A 21,659-nucleotide genomic window follows, 5' to 3' on the forward strand; every position below is an offset into this window, starting at 1 on the left:
CAACTACAAACGTATATGTACCTAACAACAGAGCCAAAAGAAATAAAAGGAGAGAGAGCCCTTCTTGCACGGCCACAGGTTAGCAGCAGCTATGTTTCTCTACCAAAGGCCCTTCCCAGCTCCTGCCAGGAAACCCTCTCCTTACAACTGAGCTCTATCTGGCTTCTGGCAACCACGCTCTCCTCTCGCCCGTGCAGGCCTAGATAAGGTACCGACTCCCTGCTGCTGCTAACCATACCTTTTGGTTTTTTTTAACCCTGTCCACACCTTTGAACACAGTCCTTCCATTAAATTCTCTCTACTTATCTGTGCAAAGAAGTCAGCTGTGATGTGTCATCTATTTCCTGAAGGGACTTTAACCTAGATAAAATCCAAACACCTTGCCTTGGTTGGAAAGAGACTAGTAGGTGCTTATTAAATATCCATTCTCTTTCTTACTCAAAGAACTTTGATTTTTAACTGGGCATTTGCTGCTCCAGCTAAAAAACCATACTTCCCACTCTGCCCTAGCTCACGTGCTGAGGCCATTTGAACTAAGTTCTGGAACAAAGATCTATCTAACAGGAAGCGGTGCATGAGACTTCTTAGAAGATTCAGTAAATGAGAAGATCTGTACCCTTCTTCCATCTTTTTTCTATTGTGTTTGTGTATGGCATGGCTGGAGCTCCAACAGCTTTCCTGGACTGTGAGCAAGAAAGCCACGTCCAAGGGATAGTGGAGTAAAAAGCCTGAAGGAACCTGGGTCCTATGTGACCTCTGGATCTGTCATTCCAGTCCTGGACTGCCTACATATACATGAGTGAGAAATAAACTCCTATCTTGCTTTAAACCATTGTTTTTCAAGTGTTTATTACTGCTTAATCCTGATACATATTGGCCTGTGAGGCAGTAGCTGATCTGACCCTCGCTCCCTCTAACCTCATTTTATATGACTCTCTCCTTGTTCCCTCTACTCCAGCCACACTGGCTCACGCGAAGCTCTCTGCTGCCTTTAGCAGCTCTTTGCACAGCTGACTTCTTTCCCTGAAATCTCCCCTGACTCTCTAAATGGCTGCTCATTAACGTCTCAGCTGAAATGTCACCTCTTACGACCCATCTTCTCTGACTATCCTAACGGCAACTCCCTCTTTTGTCTCTTTCACAGTCCTCTGCTTTGTTCCATTATGGTATTTGATTTGAAATCTATATATTTGTTAGTTTACTTCTTTATTGTCTGTCTCTCTCATTAGACTCCATTAGGGAAGCTCTGTCTCTTTCATATACATAAAACATATAGAGTCCTCTCTCTGACATACACCGCTTTGTGCCTTGCATATAGTAGGCAAGTTCACAAAATGTTTTTAAAAATGCATACCATTGTAACTTTACCTTCATCTGATCTCTTTTCTCATCAACTAGATAAGGGTTTGGCTTTTTTTTTGGTAAAGGGTCAAAGAGTACATATTATAAGCTTTCCCATCTCTGTTGCATATTCTTCATCTTTGTATTTTTTCCTAACAACCCTTTAAAAATATTAAAACCACCTTAGCTTGAAGGCCACATCAAAACAGGCTGAGCGTGTTATTTGGCTCCCAACCCTTGTGCCTGACTCTAAGTATCTTAAGGTCAAGTCTGAGTTATTTATTTATACCCCCTGGGACCTGGCATAGTACTGAGCAGACAGTGGGTTCTCAGTAAACTCGGAACTCTGTTAAATTAATTGAGTTAGGGGCAAAGAAGAGGAAAAATGAAACGGAACATCCAAAATGGTCAGATTTGGTCTAACAGGTATTTTACCAGGGAAACATGGCTTGTGGTCCAGATTGGGTGACTCAAAGGGTCATTTACCAATAATTTACAAGTAACGAGAAAAGACAGCTTTGCATACAGTCAGAGACTCTCTCACCTGTCCTGAAAGCCACAGATCTCAATACCTTCCCTTCTAAGCAGCAACCCTGCTAACTCAGGCAGCTGCCTCCTCTTGTATAGTGCAGGTGACAGGAACCCAGGAGAAAGAGCCGACGTTTTACCCAGTGGTTGCTTTTGTGCTGTTTCTGTGCCTTGCTATCTGGTTCTCTTGTCACCTAGCATTCTGAAAAGCTGGTTTACAGAACACATCTACCTCCAGGGGTTAAAAATAGCTTGGCAAACATAGAATTACTACATAACCACTACAAATAATTCTCAGATGATGGCCAGGAAACCTTCCTGAAAACAGTTTCTGGATGGGAGCAAGTCCCTGATTCTGCTATGGGTCTAAGTCTTACAATATATTGATAATAAATGAAGGAAGGAAAGAAGGAAAGACACAATAAATGGACAAAAATTCTCTATGGCCATGATCATGACCACGGTCCTCACTCCTGGAACCACCAGAATGCCAGGGAGCTGCAGTGTCTCCTGAGAGATCCTAGAATATGTGCCATGTTTTCCCCTAAGGCATTCTTGCTTCCGCTCGCTGACACACTCTGAGGTCTGAGCCGTCTGTCTCAAGAGAGAGTGCCTCTTCCCTCTAGCATCCAAAATGCTCAGAGTTGTTGCCAGCACCTGCCCTATTGACAGTCCTCTTCCTGGGCCTGGGCAGAACGGAGATGGGGGAGAGCAGGGATGTTACCAGGGGTCCTGCCAGGTCTCCAAGCTCATGGAGCAGTGGAGCCAGCCACAGGAGACCGGCTCCATCTCTAGGCACTTCCTGCTTCCTTTTTCACATTCTTGAGATCTCAGAAAACTAACTGTAATGTTCCATCATTAAGTCTCTGCCACTCCATATTTTCACATCCCTATCTTTATGGAAAAAAAGGGAACAAGAGGTCCCTTGAGTATTGTAACCAAGCAAACAGGTGCTTCCAAGGGAAGGTAAGTGTAAGATGCTTAATTGTATGACTGAATAAAACAGGCTATCTAACCAAGCTTCACTCTGATGTAGCAGGTCCTACATTTTAGATATAAGAACGAAGAAAAGGGTAGAAATAATTTACCTAAAGACAGGCTGCGAGTTAACGATGGAGCAGGAAACAGCATCAAATCCCCTGATTCAGAGACAAGGTTTTATCTGCCAGAAGAGCCCAACGTTGGCAGTGACGCTAAGAGACAAGTGAACAGCCTGGGGAGGAAAGGAATCGCAGCCTGAGGAAACACTTGGTAAAAGTAAATTAAACAAACCCCAAGGTCCCTGTGGCTGCTCTAAGAGGTGCCTAGGAGTTCTATGTTTCTAAAGAAGGTAATCAAAAGTAAGTGAAAATATGACTTTGGGATTAGATTTTGCATGTCTGACTTGGAAAAGCTAAGACAGAAAAGAAGCTGCAAGAAATACTGGACACATAATACCATGGAGAGAATATTCTCTGAGGAACAGGCCTTCCAAAGGAACAAGAATTGTGACAATACTGGAGACCCTGACAACAGAGCTGCCAGGAGCTGAGAGGCGAGTGCTCTTGTATACCTGAACATCACTCTTGCTAGCTACCTCTGAGCTGCATGTAAAAACACAGATTAGAATGAGCAATGCCAAGAATATCTTCTTTTTCTTATATCTGATGTCATTTTTTGCAGGTAGAACCATAGCTAGGAAAGTAAGTTCCAGGAAAGAACTGAGATTTCATGCCACTTTGGGATAAAGAAACTGGATGAAGCATTCATCTAATTTAATGTTTGCGACTACCTTTTGTGTGTCCTTCCCTCTATGTCCTTCTCCCATAGCCACTCTGAGAGGCCTCTAACTGTTGCCACCAGGATTCGAGGCAGGGTACAGACGCCTCTTGTTGAACTGGACTAGAGGAATTACATCAGACTAATCACCCAAGCGACTGTCCAGGGTCATGAGAGACAAACCAAGGATGCAATCAGGGCCTGGGGTCAAGTTAATAGGCTAGAAACAGAATTCCTGGGATCAGATGGTGAGGCAAAGTGGATATGGCAAACAGGAAGTGAGATCTCACAAAGGAAGTATGACTCAGAAATGGAAAGCCAAAGCAGCTCCATATATAGTCAGAATCAAAAGTTGTGGCTGGAAGTATCAGCAGAGCCACAGAAGATGGTGAGCAAAGAGGAGACTGCCACAAGGCCTTGACTGTGAGGCTTCCTCTTCTACCTGGCCCTGTATTGTAGGTTAAGCTTCATAGGCCAACGTCTCCACAGGACTTAACAACCACATCCCCAGTGTATATATGAGAAAACTAAAGTAGAAGAAGGCTTGACGTAGTGATTGAATAAGGTCCTGTAATTAGTTGGAGGCACACTCAAGATTAAAATTATTATCTTCAACTCTCTGTTTATCCATACACATTATTAACACAAAGCAATATACTTACATTTTTCAGATGCATTTGAAAAGATGGTCCCAATATATGACTAGCTATAGAGTAGGAGCTCAATACAAAGCACTGCATGACAAGGTGGTTATCACTGAGAAACACCTAAAAGGCAGGGAGAACCAACTCCTTACAGGTATAGCCAACTCTCAGTTATCTACATGTGGGTTATGTTTCAATCAGAGGCTTTCTTCTCTCTGCTACTATGGACATTTTTGGGTTTCTTCCCTAACTATCTGTTAGTATGAAATCAGGTAAGTCAAATTAATTTAAGAACTCTTTTAACCTAAGCAAATTACAGCCAAGAAGGCCAATCTGCCAGGGAGGAAAAATCTCAAGTCAGTATCTTTACACTCTGTGATGGCTTTGCTAAACAGGGCCGAAGCTTTGCTTCCTAAAATCATTTACTAAGTCTAGGGTAGTTCCAGCTACCATGCAAAGTCAACCCAAACCCACTGCTTTTCTATAACTCAACTTGAGAGAGCTGGAACTTTATGCCCTTAGCTTCAAGTCTTGGCATTTAGCATACCAAATTACTAAATAATAAACATTTTGGTTAACTTGCAACCATTAGCTGACATACTAGTAGCAACTTGCAACTTTAACCTGGCACCATGGGTCACTCATTCTTATGTAATAAAGAAATAAACAAAAAGACTCTTAATTATCCATCAAGAGAAAGCTGGACCAAAGTTTGACTGACTGACTAATGCAATACAACAAACATTTAAATACTACTCTGTGGAAGAAAACTAAAAAGTGATGTTGAGATTATATTAAAATGCTGTATCACCTTTAAGATTTGTTATATATTATCAAAGTTGTAGACTTTTCACTTAATAAGGATGATAACCAAACGATCAAAGCAAGCATGTTCTGAGTAATCCTTAAAGTTGTGAGACCTGATACTGGAAAAAACTTTGAAACAGAAATCTGGCTAGGATAAGGTTTCTTAAATTCAGCACTATTGACATTTTGCATGCAATGATTTTTTTGTTTGCGGGGGGGAGGATGTGGATGTCCTGTGCATTAGAAGGTGTTTAGCAACATTCCTCACCTCTATCCACTAAACGCCAGCAGCAACAACACTCCTTCCCAAATCATGACAATCAAAAATGTCTCCAGACATTGCTACACATCCCCTGAGGGGAAAATTACACCTGATTGAGAACCACTAAAGGTATTTTCTCTTTAAAACCATGCAGGAAATACACTAAAGTAAAAGAAACCAAGTCAGGACATTAAAGGTTCTCATATTCTTTGTTACATGTACTTTTGCACATTTTCAAATGCACGCTGACATGCTAATAGCAAAAGTATACTCACTGTGTACAAGGAAACAAAAATCTTTCCACATCAGCAGCAGAGTGAGTTTTGTAAAGCCTTCTGCATCATATTCCACGACACCTCTAAGTCATAAAAAACACACACACAAAAACTCTCATAAAAATACGGCATAAAAGAGATGGAGTCAAGTAAAGAATACATTCATAAAATCGGGGTGACTGAACCTGGGATGCATTTAAGGCAAGCGAGTGTCACCACTCGCTTGGAATGACAGCATCTAGGTCAAGTTACAGCTGTGCCATTTACTATCTATTACGACCTCAGGCAAATTGCTTAACCTTCAGAGCCTCAGTTTCCTCATCTGTAAAATAAATATAATAATATTTTCAAACAAATAAGATAGACCATAAAATGCTATGCAAATGTTAGTTACTAGTTATGAGTAAAAGGACAAATTAAGAACTCAGGTCAGCAGCGACACTACTGTCTGTACAGCAATTGTTAAAACTCAGTTTCATGTAGCCACTAAACAGTAATGAGCAAGGACAATATTACTAAGTTTAGGATTATATATTATTTTCTTCCAAAGTACTTGGAATCCTTTCTCATGTCCCCCTGTCCTCCCCACCGGGCTCAGGACAGTGTAGAAACGTTAGCTGGGTGGACTCTGGGTTTAGATGGGAGATGCTGCCCACCTCATGTGTCAGGCTCCTGGCCACTGAAGGGCCTGGGCAGGGCTCTGGTAGGCTCACCTCCCCCATTTCTCTCAAGAGTTGAGGGCTTGTGGGATGTCACCGTAATGTGACAACCCTAACCACACACTGAGGACAGGATTACTGTTCTCTGTCATCCATACAGGAAGGGCTTTGCCGTCCTTAGAGATGCCTTCTTCCGGGCTGAGTCAGCCATTCAGACCGTTAACACTGATGGCCACCCAGTTTAAGCAGGAAGGCACAGTTGTGCCCACTGTAAGGGCTGAACCTAAGAGTCTGAAGGCTAAGCGATCTGCACCGAGACTGTTGGGATAGCGTTCAGAGTTTCTGACTTCAGTCAACAGTTTTATTCACCAGGTTATATTTCTTTTCATGAATTTATAATTAACTCAATGTTACAACACTGATATCTAAACATTTTAGATCCTGCATCCCATAAGCAAAAACAAGCAAAGAATCTTTTTCATCAAGCATATAGTACAGTAATATAACAGTATTTGTGTATATTTTAATAGTTGCATACAAGCACTACTGTATTATATGCACAATAAAACACACAAAATGTATATTAAAGAAGAATTGAGACTTTGAAACAAATGTAAGTGAAATTTTCATGTTTTTCTTGCACATCGATGGAGTGAGGTGGTATGTGTGCATCCTACTTTGGAGGTCATTGTGCTAGTTTCTTTATTTTTAATTACATACACTAAAGATAATCTTACTCAAAAATCAGAAGCCATTTATTAACTACAGTATCTTAACTTTCTCAAAATGTTTATAAATAAAGCTGAAAAAAATCTTAAGTATTAAAGAAGTATGTGAAAGACAGTCATACTGTTTAGATATTGACCGTTCTACTTTGGAGACATGAAAAATCCCATTACGGATGAGAAAATTTCTTGAAGTTGTTCTGAGGAATCAGAAATTTTGCTCACAATCTTGCCACAGTTTGTAAAATTCTATCCCAGGGAATGACCGACCTTACTTGTTATTTCATCTTCTCTTTCCTAGTCCCACTTTCCTTTGTCCCCATTTCTTCATTTGTTTGCTTAAAATTTTAATTTTGTGTTACTGTATCTACCTCTATATATTTATAAACCGTCTCTGCAAAAAGGTGGGATATAACTGGGCCACTAAAACCCTTAGTGTTTATAGTCTCCCCAAATGGGTCGAACGCTGAACATCTAACGCAGCCTGTGGGGAACCTGCATTCCTCCCACTGAGACCCGCCCTGGGCAGAAGCTTGGTAAGGCCTCTGCCATCATTAAGGAAATGAAGCTGCAGAGCAGCACGGCCACTGGCAATGTGAAGGAAAGGACAAGCTCAGGGGACAGCAGCAGCAGGAGGGGCCCACTCTGTCACTGCGGTTACATGCTGCCTTTTTCCCTTGAGGTGCCTTCTTCCAACTCCTAACCCCAAGAAGGAGTCATCACTTTCGTGTCTAATGCTAGATTTCCTCCCCAAATCTGTGTGGCACGGTGGGGCGTGGGGTCCTGAGAACCTCGGTTCCCACCCTGGCCCTACCACTTCTAGGTGTGTGACTTCCACTGGGTGACTGAGTTTCTCAAAGTTTCAGGGATTTCTTCAGCAAAATGTGTCACTAATACCTGCCTGGTTCACCTCATGACAACTGTGAGCTGAGGGTGGTGACAGTGCTGTGCAAACTGTAAAGAACTCTATCGCAAGCAGGTTTGCTACCATGATTACTGCTGTGTTTGGGGCCAGCCATGCTGCTGCTCCTGGAAAGAAATTCAATTTTTATTATTTGCTAAAGAATGTTAAAAGAAAAAAAAGAAAAGAAAAGAAAAGAAAGGCTTCTTGGAAGCTTCAGAGCAAGCAACATACCAAAAAGAATCAAAATGGCATTGAAAAGGTATCATATGTGAGAAATAAGCGCTATCTCCTCAGTCAGGCTGTCACAGGTTCATCAGGAAGAGAGGGCACTCTGACACACGGTTTAAGCAAAGAAGAACTTACGTGCCAAAGTGACTGAGGAAAGCAGCAATATACTCTCTTCTTTTGTGGTATCCTTGAATCACATACTGCACCTGGAATAGGAACCCAAAGCTGAGAAGTGGAATAGGAAATTTTCAAATGCTTTATTACGAAAAATCTAAAAGATTCAGAGAACGAGAAAGAATAGTAAAAAGAACACTCATATTTCCGCCACCTATATTCAACGACTGTGAATATTTGGTCTAGTTGCTTCATCTAGCCATCTACCTACCTATCAATCTATCAGTCAAGCTTGCTGAAATGTTTTAAAGGAAATTAGAGACATCATGATAGTTCGTCCTAAATACATCAGCATACATCTCCAAAAAACAAGACACTTCCTGTATAAGTATAGTATCATCATACCCGACAAATTTAGCAATCATTGTCTGAATTAATCTAGTATCCTGTCCTTTTTCGAAATTTCCCAGTTGTCCCCAAAATATTTTCTTTTAAAAAAAGGATATAATCAGAGATCAGGCAATTTATCTAGAAAATCTTTTCATCTAGAATAACAGGACCTTCTGGGTGTGTGTCCACATTTCTATGTGTGTATGCCTGCACATGACATTGACTTTTCAAAGAGATGGGGCTAGTTCTGCATTCTAGATTCTCTGATTTGTTTCTTTCCCTTTTCTCCATTGTGCTCTATGTTCCCTATAAATTGGAAGTTAGAGCTAAAGGTGAATATATTCAGGTTAAATATTTTTGGCAAGAAAACTTCATAGGTGAGACTGGGTCTGATCATCGGTTAAGGTGATGGCAGCCAGATCACTCCACTGTAAAAAAAAAAGCTGTTTCCCCTTTGCCATAGTGAGTAACCCATGGGGTAGACTTCTGGAAGCATGTGAGGATCTAGCTCCCCACCAACACTACACCTCATGGTTTTAGTAACTGTGGCAAATCTTTATTTGAATCAATTATTTCATTAGAGCCTGAAAAATGGTAAATTTTGAATTCTACTGTTCCTTTCGCATTTGTCAGCTGAAATTCTGCATAAAGAAGAGCTTCCTCTCATCGAATGGTGCTATTTGGTTATCCTGAACTACAACTCCTATTGAAAAGGCAGGATAATGTTTTTAATTCTTTCTTTTTAAATTCCTAATATTCAGAATAAGGAGTGTCGTAATAGGAGATTTTATTTTGCCTTTTTATATTTCCTTGTTATCACCAAATAACAGTTTCTATTAAAAAATTGTGAACTCAGTAAGCTAGGCATCTGAAAGTTAGTCATTCACCCATCAACTTCTAACACAAAAATACATCCCTTATAATGTCCTTACAATGACTGCAAAAAAACAGTGAGAAAGAGACCCCCGAAATTGTTTATACTGGCTGTAGCTATAGTGAGTTTCCATAGCTAACAAAAGCTCAAGATAAAGTGCTTGAAATAACCTTGACACAATTGGTACTGATAGCCACGTTGTACCCTTTAACAGTAAAACAATTCTATTTATATAATAGAGGTTTATGTCAATTTATAAAAACAGTGCTTACTTTGCAGGCTTAATGCAGGATCAGAAATGTTATTTTGGGAAAAGAAAAACAGATGATAAGTTTGTTTAAGTGGCTTTGTTTAAAAAGAAGATGAAAACAGTTCTGTATACTTGATTTTAAAAACAGAAAACCATTTTAACAGAAACCCACAACAAAACTGGCTATAAAGATAGATTCCAATGTAATTATGGAAATTCATTTGAAGAGACTGTTTCTAAAAGCAGCCATACTGTCCTCGTTTGTAGCAAGCAGAAGAACATCAATTTTAAAAGACAAGTGAAATTAATGAAAGGGAACCAGATAAGAAAAATGAACTGATTCTTATATTTCTGGGAAAATGGTATAATAATTTTTTTTGAGGAAAATGTATGACTAAAAATTAATCTCAATTGGAGAGCTTTAAAAAGGCTTTTCTTCTTGGTTTTGGAAGACCAAATTTGCATTTTTCTCTATAATACTGGGACACAGATTTGAAAGCAGTGCAAAGTCCCATAATGTAAATAAGAATTCTGTCCTCTGATCAGTTTCGTAGGAGGGTAGAGGCTGGGGAAATTTGGTCCAATGAGAAGCAACCACTCCATGAAAGTTAAACACTCTGGAATCTGTGCCAAGCCCACAGACTGCAGAGTTGCCAGATTTTAGTTTTTCTGACATTTAAAAAATAATACTGAAGCCTTTGAAATATTATTTTCTATGTAGAGATGAGCTATCTTTTGAATGAAAGAGACAAACAAAAGATTTATTTTCTAAGCCAATGTGACGAAGTCAATAGGAGCAAAGTAAACAGCACTTTGGGAATTAAGCAAACTGAGTCAGTTCACTTGGGAGAAGAAAGTCAGTATTGCTTGTGGATTATTATCTCCAATTTTTAGCTAAATACACTGGCCGGACATACTTCTTAGACACATCTGACAACAACCATTAAGGCAAACTCAGCTAGCTACTTGCCAATGTAATGGCTCATTAATGCAGCTGAGAGAAAGCTTTAGATAATCTGATCTGCCTGGCTGAAAGACCAGCTGACCTGGAAACCTTGCCCCCAGGACCAGGGCTCTAGCAAACTGCTCCTAGACATGACAGAGAAAATCAAGAACTGACTATTAAAAAGTGAGGTACAGAAAAACAGCAAGAGATAAGGCTCTATAGGATTACCCTAATACTAACTAGTCATACACACACACGCACACACACACGCATGTGTGCATGCATGCATAAAATAATTGGAAAATAAAGTTAAAAAATTTGAAGCCATAAGAAGGTATAAAATCTAGCAAAAAATTAGGGCATAAAAAATTTCAAGAAAGAGAAGATATATGTTTAACAGATGAAAGTAAGGCTGGAACAGGAAGTCAGACTCCTTAGAAAAGGAAGAAGGAGGGCAAAGAAATAGGGAGAGAAACCGATAAATTGGAATGCAAAGCAGGAAAGGCCGATATTAGATGGAGGGTGAAACTAAGAAGACGGGGTTCGAGGACGGCGCTTACAGGACAGTGCTCGGTTGGAGCTACACTGGAGAAAGCAGACTCACGGGGCAGGGGTTGGGGCTTGCTTTTACCTTGTTGGTGAGCAGGTGGCACACTTGAGGAACATAATCAATGAGACATCCTCCTCCTGGGAAAGCTGGAATGTGAAGAGCTGAGGAGCCTCCAAGTGCACTGAAAGGACAAGAGTACAGTGGACACTTCTCTTAGGGCTCAAGCAATTAAGAAGTGAAACTCCAAACAGCCTCGGCTTCTCTTACAAAGATCTGCCCACCAATTGCCTGAATTAACGATGGTGAGAATGTGGGCTTCGCTTTATGATTACATTTCTATATGTCAATCGATTTTGTTAAATCGGCATGTTCATGTTACCTATGACTAACAACTAAGGATTCATAACAACTAATGATTCTATCACACAATAGTACAAATTAGCAAATTTTGATTGGCATGTATAAATGTCTTACCAACATTAGTGGGTTGTACCCATTATTGAAACATAGACTTTTATATTCTTTGTTATGCTCAATTCAGTGCTGGGCAAAGATAAGTCATTCATTAAACACCTTAAGTAAACTAAACTATCATTGTAACAGCTAGTTCTCTGTTGCCTTGGGCTTTACGGTCCTCATTTTTAACATGAGGCAGGTAGTCTAGGGCGGGGTTCGCGAACTCCGGAGTCCACCCAGCCCAGGCAGATGAGGCAAATGAATGGAGGGAAGTGGCAATTTTATGCACAGTGGGAATAGCTCTCCGCTGCTCCACAGATGGATGCAAGCTTAATTTTTCAAGTACAGCCAGAAATCCAGATTATTTAATCTCTCAATATTCAAAAGGTGGCAACTAACTAAACATTTTCTGAAATACTGTGCTACCTGGTGCTCTGTCTATGGGCCAGTGTGGGTAGGACATCTGCAACTAGTCCAAGTCAACACTGATATTCAATTCGAAGTACAGTCAAAAATCACTGATCTAAGAACAAAGACACAATGTTGATTTAGTAACAGTTTTCAAAACTTGCAGGGAGATTCCCTTCTCAGTTTAAATTAGCCAGCATATGATTATTAGAAGAAATTGCTCAGAACCTTACAGCATGTACTTCATATATTATCCTTAATTTTCCTTTCATCTTCTTTCCTCCTCTCACTTTCCTTTAGGCCTAATTTGTCTTTCTTATTTGAATTTTATTTTAATGTACTATATATTTCTGTAAGCCCCTTAAACTCTCTCTGTAATATGATGAGATATAAAAAGACCCCTAAAATCCCTTAGTGCTGTGATTATTCATTATCCGAGTTCCCATGATTACAAGATTGTAAAGGAAGCAAAACAGTTCACAGTAACAGTCTAGAAAACCATTCCTAACTAGTTTAGAACAGATAGACTCAGTCTAGAATTTGGGATACGGGAAACAATACCCATAACTACTGTAAGGACCCCAGACGCAGCCTGTTTCCCTACTGACTACAGATTTCTGAAAGTAAGTTTTCTGGTAAAAATTAATATTATCTTTATTTATTTAAGGGAATGAAAAATCCCACCCCCCACCCCCCAAAAAATAAAAAGTAAAACCTCAGGTGATGTGAAGAAGCCAACACAGAGTGGAAATATTCACTGTTGACTTTTTCTACTCAGATGAAACCTAAACAGCACAACTCTGACAGCAGAGAAAATTATAAGACAGCATCTGACTACGATGACATTAATGGATCATCCACACTCTGCAACTGCTCAAAATCAGCAAGAACTTCATTTCCGTTTGCTACTCTCAGAGCAGACGCTGGATCAGATTAGGCTAAACTCTAAAGAAGACTAGGAAAATTCCTATGACTTCTTATGAACCAGAAGAAGGCTTTTCATCCCCTCTTTTGTATGAAAAAGTACAAAGAAGGCACACATCTAACCGGAGGTTCTAATGGTACCGTTAGGATGGAAAACAGATTAAGAAGAAAATTCTATAGCATAAACAAAAATAAGCCCAATATTTATATCCTGTAGTTACTGGTGAAATATCTGCATAACATAGAGAATACCAAGATCCGGGCTTCTCATAGCTTGCTTAGAGCAACAATCCTTAGCATAAAAAAATTCCAAAAAATGAGCTGGACAGCTCCCCGGAATTGACTATAATGGCTTTGACCTGTATAAAATGTCACACGGTAAGCTCTTAATCATCCATTATGATGAATACAAAGAAAGAAAATAGTCTGTGGGTAATCCTCTAAACTTGAAACTCTCTCTCTCTCTCTGCTTCTGAAATAGAAGCACTAAACAAAAATTACCGATAACGATGGGAGAAGTGGAGGTGTGGAGAAATTCAAAACACCGGCCGCTTCGCCGCCGGGCCCCGTCTCTCTGCATTCTCTTCTGTGATTATCAAGAACTAATACTTGTGGCGAGGTGCGTTCTCATTATCTAATGTAATCCCACAATTCAATGAGGTGGGAATTATCACTGTAATTTTACAGGTGAAGAAATCGAGGCTCAGCAAGAAGAAATTTCCTTGGGTTCACACAACCATAAAATGGTAAAGTCAAGATCTGGACTCAGGCCTGGCTGTCCCCAGAGTCCATGCTGTTACTGCTGAATTCTGTGCCTCTCTGAGAGCAGGGGGATTTTAACCTTGAAAGGGCCACAGGGATGGAAAGAAACAGTTGGTCTGGCTACCAGTGAGCTGGGCTGGGATTCTGGTGAGGCTAACGGGCTTCCCGAAGCCCGCAGACCACCACTGATGCAGGCGCTGTGATGGACAGCTCCTCTCCCTGTTCGACTTTCCACACAGCAGCAGAACAGGCATTCCTCCCGGTTTCGTGCATACCTCATACTCTCCCACCCCCAACCATCGGACAACTGGATTCACTGGGACCAACGACTGTGTCATGTCTAACTGCGAAGGACTTAGCGGTGCAGGGTAAGCTTCACTGTGTGAAGCGCTTCCGATACCATGGAGGATAGTTTTAAAGGAGAGTTTGTTTCTAAAGGGACACTTATTGCACCCTTTATGCAACTCAGTACAGCAGTTTTTTTAGCTTGTGAGGGTACTGGACCTGACTTCCAGCGTCACACACTGATAAGTGCTGCTGATTCATGTATAAATATCCTCCTCCTGGGTAAATATTTAACAGCTTGCTATAGCCTGAATGCCGCCCTGATCATGCTGAATAAACAAACTTAAGTGCCATGAAATAAAAGAGCTATTATGTTTTTAAAGGGTGAAAGATGGAGGGAAGGCCTTGTGATCTCTAACTGTTTAATATTCATGAATTGAAAGATATGGGACTGAGCTTGTACAACAGAAAACTCACCCCGTGCAGAGATTCCAGGGCTCACTCAGCTATCCCCAGGAATGCACGGCTGGCTGGAGAGAAGGCAGGACCTGACTAACCCACTGCGTGGCTGGGGAAGGGGAGGAGGAGATGAAAGGGACCACTTGCTGTTGATTCTTCTGATCTCTAGAGCGGTGCAGTGAGAAAGGAGGGTAAAAGGTGAGGAAAAGTCAACTGCTATGCCAGAGTCTCAGACTGAACTTAGGAGGAGAAAGGTGAAAAGGGCTGTCTTGAGAAGTACTTTCTATCTCTTTATGGACTAAAATGAAACAGGAAATTACCTGGTAATTCTTAGCACTGCAACTGTAGATATAGATTAGAAGGACAAGGCCAGGCTTTGAGAAGCCTTTCCAACAATGGGGTTAAACAGGTCAAAGGTAACCAGGAAAGCACTTCCAGGTCTGTCTTGCTGGCTCTAAAAGTTATGTTATGTTAACCGTGTTAATACTTTTGTCTTCCATGCGAATACAGCTAATAGAGCCCTTTGTGAACTTTGTTCTGTTGATGGATATTCAGAGCGTCTCTAATATTGAAGACTTGCCTTGGCAACAGTACAACAGTAGAAAAGAAATATTTTTGAGCATTATGACATGAAAAAAATGCAAGGAATCAGCCTGTCTGAAAGCTTGATTGGGGCAATGGGGTTTTGATTTCAACTCATTAGGGAACAGCAACTCCTTCCTTCCCATGTGGGTTCTACCTTACTGGCCAAATAAAGTGAGCAAAATGTGATTTAGCACTCGAGAAAACCAGAAAGGCCAGTGATTCTCAATTACAGTTCTTGCTTCTGCCAAGTTTGCTCTTTGGTTCTACTCAACTTTCTCCTCAGGGCTGTGGGGATAACACTACTCTCAAAAAGACGCATCTCTCTCAACAATTAAAAGGTTAGAGTAACAATTAGAGTTACACTAATATTAATATAACACCGAGCACTCCAAGAGAGACTTCATTTTAAAATGCCTCTCATTTGAGTGTTCTATGTTCAAGAGTTATGTTAAGGCGCTGTCAGAGATGCTTGGATCGCCTTTGTGTCCCGCTTTGCCTTTTAATCTGGTTCCGAGGGAGAGGAGTTGACTTGGTTGCCTCTTCCACAGTATGATTCAGGAGTGTTGGAGGTTGAAGCATGGCAATGGGGAACTTTGAGGGTGGCAGAGGGACACCAGACACAAGCTGCCACTGGCCCTCAAGCTAAGAGAAATCCTAGAGAAAGGTGAGCCTTCAATTCGATTCAACAAACACTAACTGTATGCCTAATTCTCTTTAAGGTCTTAAGTTTCCCATTCAGAATATGTGACTAGGGCACTACTTCAAGGCAGAGGAATGCCAGGGACCTCGAGAATCTGCAGTACTTTATAATGCCAGAGTGCTTCCTGGTAGCCTGCCAGAAGAGCCATTACAATAAAACAAAAATCACTGTTATTTGTTGAGTATCCACTTTGGCCAGGCACTGTACTAGGCATTTCATGATCTCTAAACCTCACGACAACCCTGCCAAGTAGACTTAATGAGCCCAATTTACAGATGAAGAAATTGAGGTTCTAAGAGTCTAAGTGTCTTATCCAAGATTACCCAGCAAGTAAATTGCAGAGATGGGCCTGAATCCCAGTCTTTCTGGTTCCAAAGTCTCTGTCCTTTTCCATTAGAAAGTCTTTCATAGAAAGATGGTATGAAGTTTTAAAAACTTGAATCACCCTATATACTGAAATAGTGGTATAAGTGGCTGCTGAAATTATCCTCAAAAAAGCTTTTATCCATAAAATTCATCACCTTGTCATCCCACTTTTTCTTATCTTAAGCTATCATGTGTCACAACAAGTTAACTTGGTAGGATCAAAAAAAAGTCATATATAGGTTCTGAAAACCCAGAAGTATATAAATACTACATCAAGGAAAGACGCTTTTTTTGAATAACTGGATTTCCTTTCCTCCAGTAAAGCATTTCCTAGAGCTATTGTTAGGCTCCATCTCATTTTATAGATTCAACTTTGAGCCATCTCAAGAGTTTCTGGATCTCTCAATTTAACAAAATCACAGTATAATTCAAAATGAAAAAAATCTCAATGAGTGTAACAGGAGCAAAAAATAAAGGATCGAAATGACAGGTTAAGTTAACAGTAGGAGAAAATTTGGGGAGTCAAACTGGATGAGAGGTCCACTAATGCACCGGCATAGACCCGACCATATTACATCTATGACAGGTCTCATATTCCCACGGAGCACGCTTCACGTCTTTATTTAGAGTGGCCTACCACCAGGCCCACTGTGAGTGGAGCACTGTGTTCCATTTCTTGTTTCCCATTTTTAGAGGGACATGTAAATATGGAAATGTTCTGAGACAACGCTAAAAATGATTAAACACTTGGTAAATGTTCCTTTGGAGCAAAATCTGAAGAAGTAGAAATTGCTAAGTTAAATTACTCAGAAGGTAATGAAATTATTAAATAGAGTAATTTAAAAATGTGAATGCGCACTATATGAATAATTTAAATCAGCTGTTCTTTGCTCAGGTACAGTATACATGAAGAGAGTTTAAAAGGCAATGTGAGGAATTTAGCTGGTGAAATGAACTCTCCACAGCATTGGGTAGTGAATAATAATAGGTCCATTTATGAAGCACTTTCTTAGGCGCTTTTTCTATATGTTATCATCTCTTCTCTATATGAGAGAAATGTTATCCCATTTGACAGATGAGAAGGCTGGAGCCTATGGAAAAGACAGAACCTCTGTGGTCACATAGGTGGTAAATGGCAGAGAGGCATCTAAAAGCAGGTCTCTCTGACGGAAATCTACCCCACTTTCAGGTCTTCAGTTATCACTTTTATGACTTCTGAATCCTGCAGACCTGACCGTCTGGTTCCACGTGTGTCACATTCATAGGGCTCCTTCTGGCTTGGGTGTTTCAGGCAGAGACTTGAGGCTCCTCACAGAGCCCCTGAGGCTATTTCCAGAAATATTTATTAAAGTTATTTAGGTACCTGAATTGAAGAGATTAGGGCCTTTTTCATTTTATGCAAATGAACCCCTTGAAACCTGGAAGGACTTTGAGGGCCACAGGACTTGAGGACACTTTCTAGTAGAAAGGAAGTGGAATGCAAGCAAGGACACTTTACATTTAAAGAAATACAAGACAGGAATATTGTAATTGCAAACAGAATATGTCTAATGACATGAACATTAACCAAGTTTTTATTCAGAAATGTGTTTTTTAAGTTTGTTAACATCACAAAAAAGCCGTTAGGGGACAGTAATCTTAACAGATGTCCACCATCAGGATTTTGTTTGCATGTGGAAAAGCATTTAAAGTAAGCACCTCAAAACAACAATGGACTTAGCAGATGTTCTATTAAGATTTGATGTGAACGATTTATGACGATGCCCAACCATGCAAGATGAATAGGCTAAGGGAGAGAAAAGCTTTTTAACTCTTCCTGCATTTTGATCTCTGGCCTATTACCTGCAGTTGATTCCATCACAATTTCTTTTAAATGGAACTATTTTCAAATACCAGTTGTCAGGAACCAGTGAATTTACCATGAGTTATAAGTTTAAAACTTTGAGGCTCCAGTGAATGGCTAACCTGGTCTAACAGGTAGAGGTTACTTTTCCTATGAATTACCTTTAAAACATATTTACTGAAAAAAAAAAAAATCAATACATACATATATCAAATCATCACATTGCACATTTTAAATATCTTACAATTTTGTCAATTATACTTCAATAAAGCTAGAAAAAAATGCATACAATAATAATCTTAGACTAAATCCACTAGCATTTTTCTAACTCCCTCCTCCTCACTGCACACAAGTTTTAATGATGATCAAAGGAAGAGGCAGAGAATTAGAAAAAAAATCCCTCTGCCTGACCATGACAGAGAAGGGGTATCCACCTGATTCCCACTTACTGGTATTTACTAAAGGCTCAGGCACATAAACAGCATTAGGCAACTTCACGCACACATTTCTGGTCTTTGTGCTCAGAGGGCTATGCTGCGGGGAGCTGGAGCTTGGCTTGTCCACAGAGAAAAAAGAAAAGATACCAGGAGATGAGGCTGGCCCGGGTGCTGGTACACGGCGCTTGGCAATCTGTTTCCTTATTTGGTGCTTTACAATGGCATTACAAAGTGGGTAGCAAGCGCTAATATACGTACTGTAGAGAGGAGAAGACTGAAGCTCGAGATGGATGACTTCCCCAAGGTCTTAAAGCCAGAAACGGTAAAACTGGGATCGTAACCTTTTATCGCACTAGCACTTTTCATGGTTGCATAAGAATAATTGGGGAAGCCCATTAAAAACTCAGATACCCAGGCCCCACCCCGGAGAAGCTCATTTATTAGGTTCAGCACGTCTGAGATGGGACCTGGGAATCTGCATTTTAACAGGTTCCAGAGTGGATGCAGGTGCAGGGGGTCCTCGCCACTGCTCTGTACCTCCACTCTGCGGATATACAACAGGGGCTGGGACTGGGGAAGGGTGTGGAGAAATCGAATTGCCTCCCATCCCCAAGGCATTAGTCACTGACTCTTTGAAAGGCACTGTGGACAACAGGAAAGAAATAGACATGCTCTTAAGGAGCTTATGGCCTAGTGTGGGACATTTATGGAAATAACCAGAAAGAAGGTGATTCCTGCTAAGTGTAAACAAGAGCGAAAGGAAGTACACAGTGACATGCAGGTAAGCAGAGGGCATGGCAAACAAGACTGGGACTGGAAGAAAGGAGGACACAGATACTACTAAATAAGGCAAGGCACTGGATCGAAGGCTAGGAACTCTAGGGACAGCAGGTCGTGGGTCCCGGACCACAATGAGCAGCAGCTTTGGCCCCAAAGATAAATGCATATTTCATATTGCAGGCTGCTCAGGATGTCTACTGGTGAAAGGCATCTGCCCGGAGAGCGGGTAAGAAGATATGATGCATGCCAATGGTGAACTGCACAGGAAAGGAAAATTGAAGTAAAAAAAAGTAATTCTGTTTAGTCATAGAGTGAGAGATGTCCTGGAGAAAAAAAAAAGAAAAGAAAGAAAGAAAGAAAAAGAAAAATCTGGGGTTTGAGACTGAATTTCAGCCAATCTCATTGCTTAATATATCTCTTTTATACTGATAACTTCCAAATTTATACTCTAGCTGTGACCTTTTAACTCAGGACCCGTATAGCCAACTGCCTACCCAACACCTCTGCTAGGATGCCCACACGACACCTCTGCATGGAAATCTAAAATGCATGTCAAACTTCACCTGTTCACAAGCAAACCCTGCCTGCAAACCGACTGCTCCTCCACGCATCCCACTTCAGTCAACGGCAGCTTCAACCTATTAGTGTCTCAGACCAAAAACTTCAGTCATTCTTGACTCCTCGCTCCCACACCCCACATTCAATTAGCTGGGTCCAAATCCCCCATAACTTCTCATCTGGACCTTTGCCTCTATGGATAAGTCAGACTGCTCCCTCCCACCTCAGGGCACTGGCCCAGCTCTTCTGCTGTTCCCTCTGCTTGGAACTCTCTTCCCAGCCATCCGCAGTCCTTGCTTTCTTACCTTCCTCAGATCTCACTCAAATGTCACCTTCTCAGAAAGCTTCCTGAACGACCTCTTTAAAATAACCCACTTCCATCTCCCGTGTCCCTCGTCTTTGTTTTACTGTTAATACAGCACGCAGCTCCATGAGACATTTTACACATTGTGTTTGTTTGTCTTCCCCTGCCGCACTAGAATATAAAGCCCTCCAGAACAGGGATCTTTGTCTGTTTTATTCACTGGTGTAACACCAGAAACAAGAAGAATGCCAAGTTCATAGCAGGCACTCAACAAATATTTGTGGTATTAAAGTCGAATGAATACATGGTAAAATATGGGAGTCAAATTTCCAGAATGGACATTAAAAGTCTGTAAATGTACATATCTTTTCTGAAAAAGTCAATGTAAAAAGGAAGGTTGTAAGGATCTAGGGCAGGGGGCAAGGGGCAGGGGTCAGCAAACATTTTCAGTAAAGAGCCAGTTAGTAAGTACTGTCAGCTTTGCAGCCATACGGTCTCTGTCGCAACTGCTCAATTCTGATGCTGCAGCGCAAAAAACAGCCACAGACAATATGTAAATAAACAAGCACATCTGTGTTCCAATAGAACTTTGTTTATGGACCATGAAATGTGAATTTCATATGATTTTTACGAGTCACAAAATATTATTCTTTATATGTTTTTCTACGCATTTAAAAAATGTGAAAATCATTCTTAGCTCATGGGCCATGCAAAGCAGGCTGCAGGCCAGATCTGGCTTCTGGGCTGGAGTTTGCAGACTCTTGATCTAGGATTATAGGATCATTTGACAGTTCTACAGGCACTAAAAGTAGGGAAAAGTATCCAGAAAGAAACATGGATAAAAATACCCAGATTAGTTAACAAAAATGAAAAGCAAGCCCTTTGGTCAAACCTCTTAGAAACTATATTCAGTCAATAGGTAAACTATAAGCATTAACCTTTTTCAGGCAAGGGTGAGGTGAACATTAGGCAACTCGTGGACTGTGGGAGTTCTAATAATGATATTGGATTGGAACTGTAGAAGAAAGAGCTATTTATATGATTTCAAATGAAGCTTGAGGCATATTCTGGTGCTCTTCACTTCCATGCTAGGTGAAAAAGCTGCCTACAAAAGTCTTCCTCCCACCCCAAATACTAGCTGTTAGTTGGTGACTGATCCTCAGAAATATTAAGATGAATCATATATGCTCTTTTCACAGTGCAGAAGAGATAATTTTAAAACTCAGAAATGTCACTTTGGGTAGTCACAAACCACACAATAGAAAGTCTGCCCAGCCTGAAAATTGTAAATAAATAAAATCCTGTTCCTGCATGGAAACATTTTTCCTCATTTAGCTTCCAATGCTTGTTTCAGGACTTGCCTCCAAGGTTGGCTGGCATTAAAAAACGTGTTCCCTCCCATAATCCGATGATGGAAGGCAGCCTTTGTTCTCCACCCCTCTTCACGGGGACCCTCCCAGGTTAGCCCTGCCTGTGGTAACCCAGGGGGCTCAGTCTTGACTTTCTCAAGCTGCTGTTCAAGTCACCTGTAGGCAGT

The 21,659-nt window shown here is 40.8% G+C and overlaps 1 protein-coding gene across 8 annotated transcripts in view; it reads right to left on the minus strand.

Moving 5' to 3' along the window:
• The window catches only part of BABAM2 (BRISC and BRCA1 A complex member 2), a 343,218-nt gene that overhangs the window by 66,742 nt on the left and 254,817 nt on the right, over positions 1-21,659 (minus strand). For all 8 annotated transcript variants that reach the window (XM_039887509.1, XM_039887506.1, XM_039887507.1 and 5 more), the window contains 3 exons: positions 11,337-11,436; positions 8,267-8,337; positions 5,616-5,698 (listed from right to left, as the gene is read on the minus strand). In XM_039887509.1, the coding sequence (XP_039743443.1) occupies positions 5,616-5,698; positions 8,267-8,337; positions 11,337-11,436 (254 nt within the window). The remainder of the gene's footprint in view (positions 1-5,615; positions 5,699-8,266; positions 8,338-11,336; positions 11,437-21,659) is intronic.

The sequence above is a fragment of the Pteropus medius genome, unplaced genomic scaffold (genome assembly GCF_902729225.1).
Source record: "Pteropus medius unplaced genomic scaffold, Ma_sr-lr_union100, whole genome shotgun sequence".
NCBI classification, from domain to species: Eukaryota; Metazoa; Chordata; class Mammalia; order Chiroptera; family Pteropodidae; genus Pteropus; species Pteropus medius.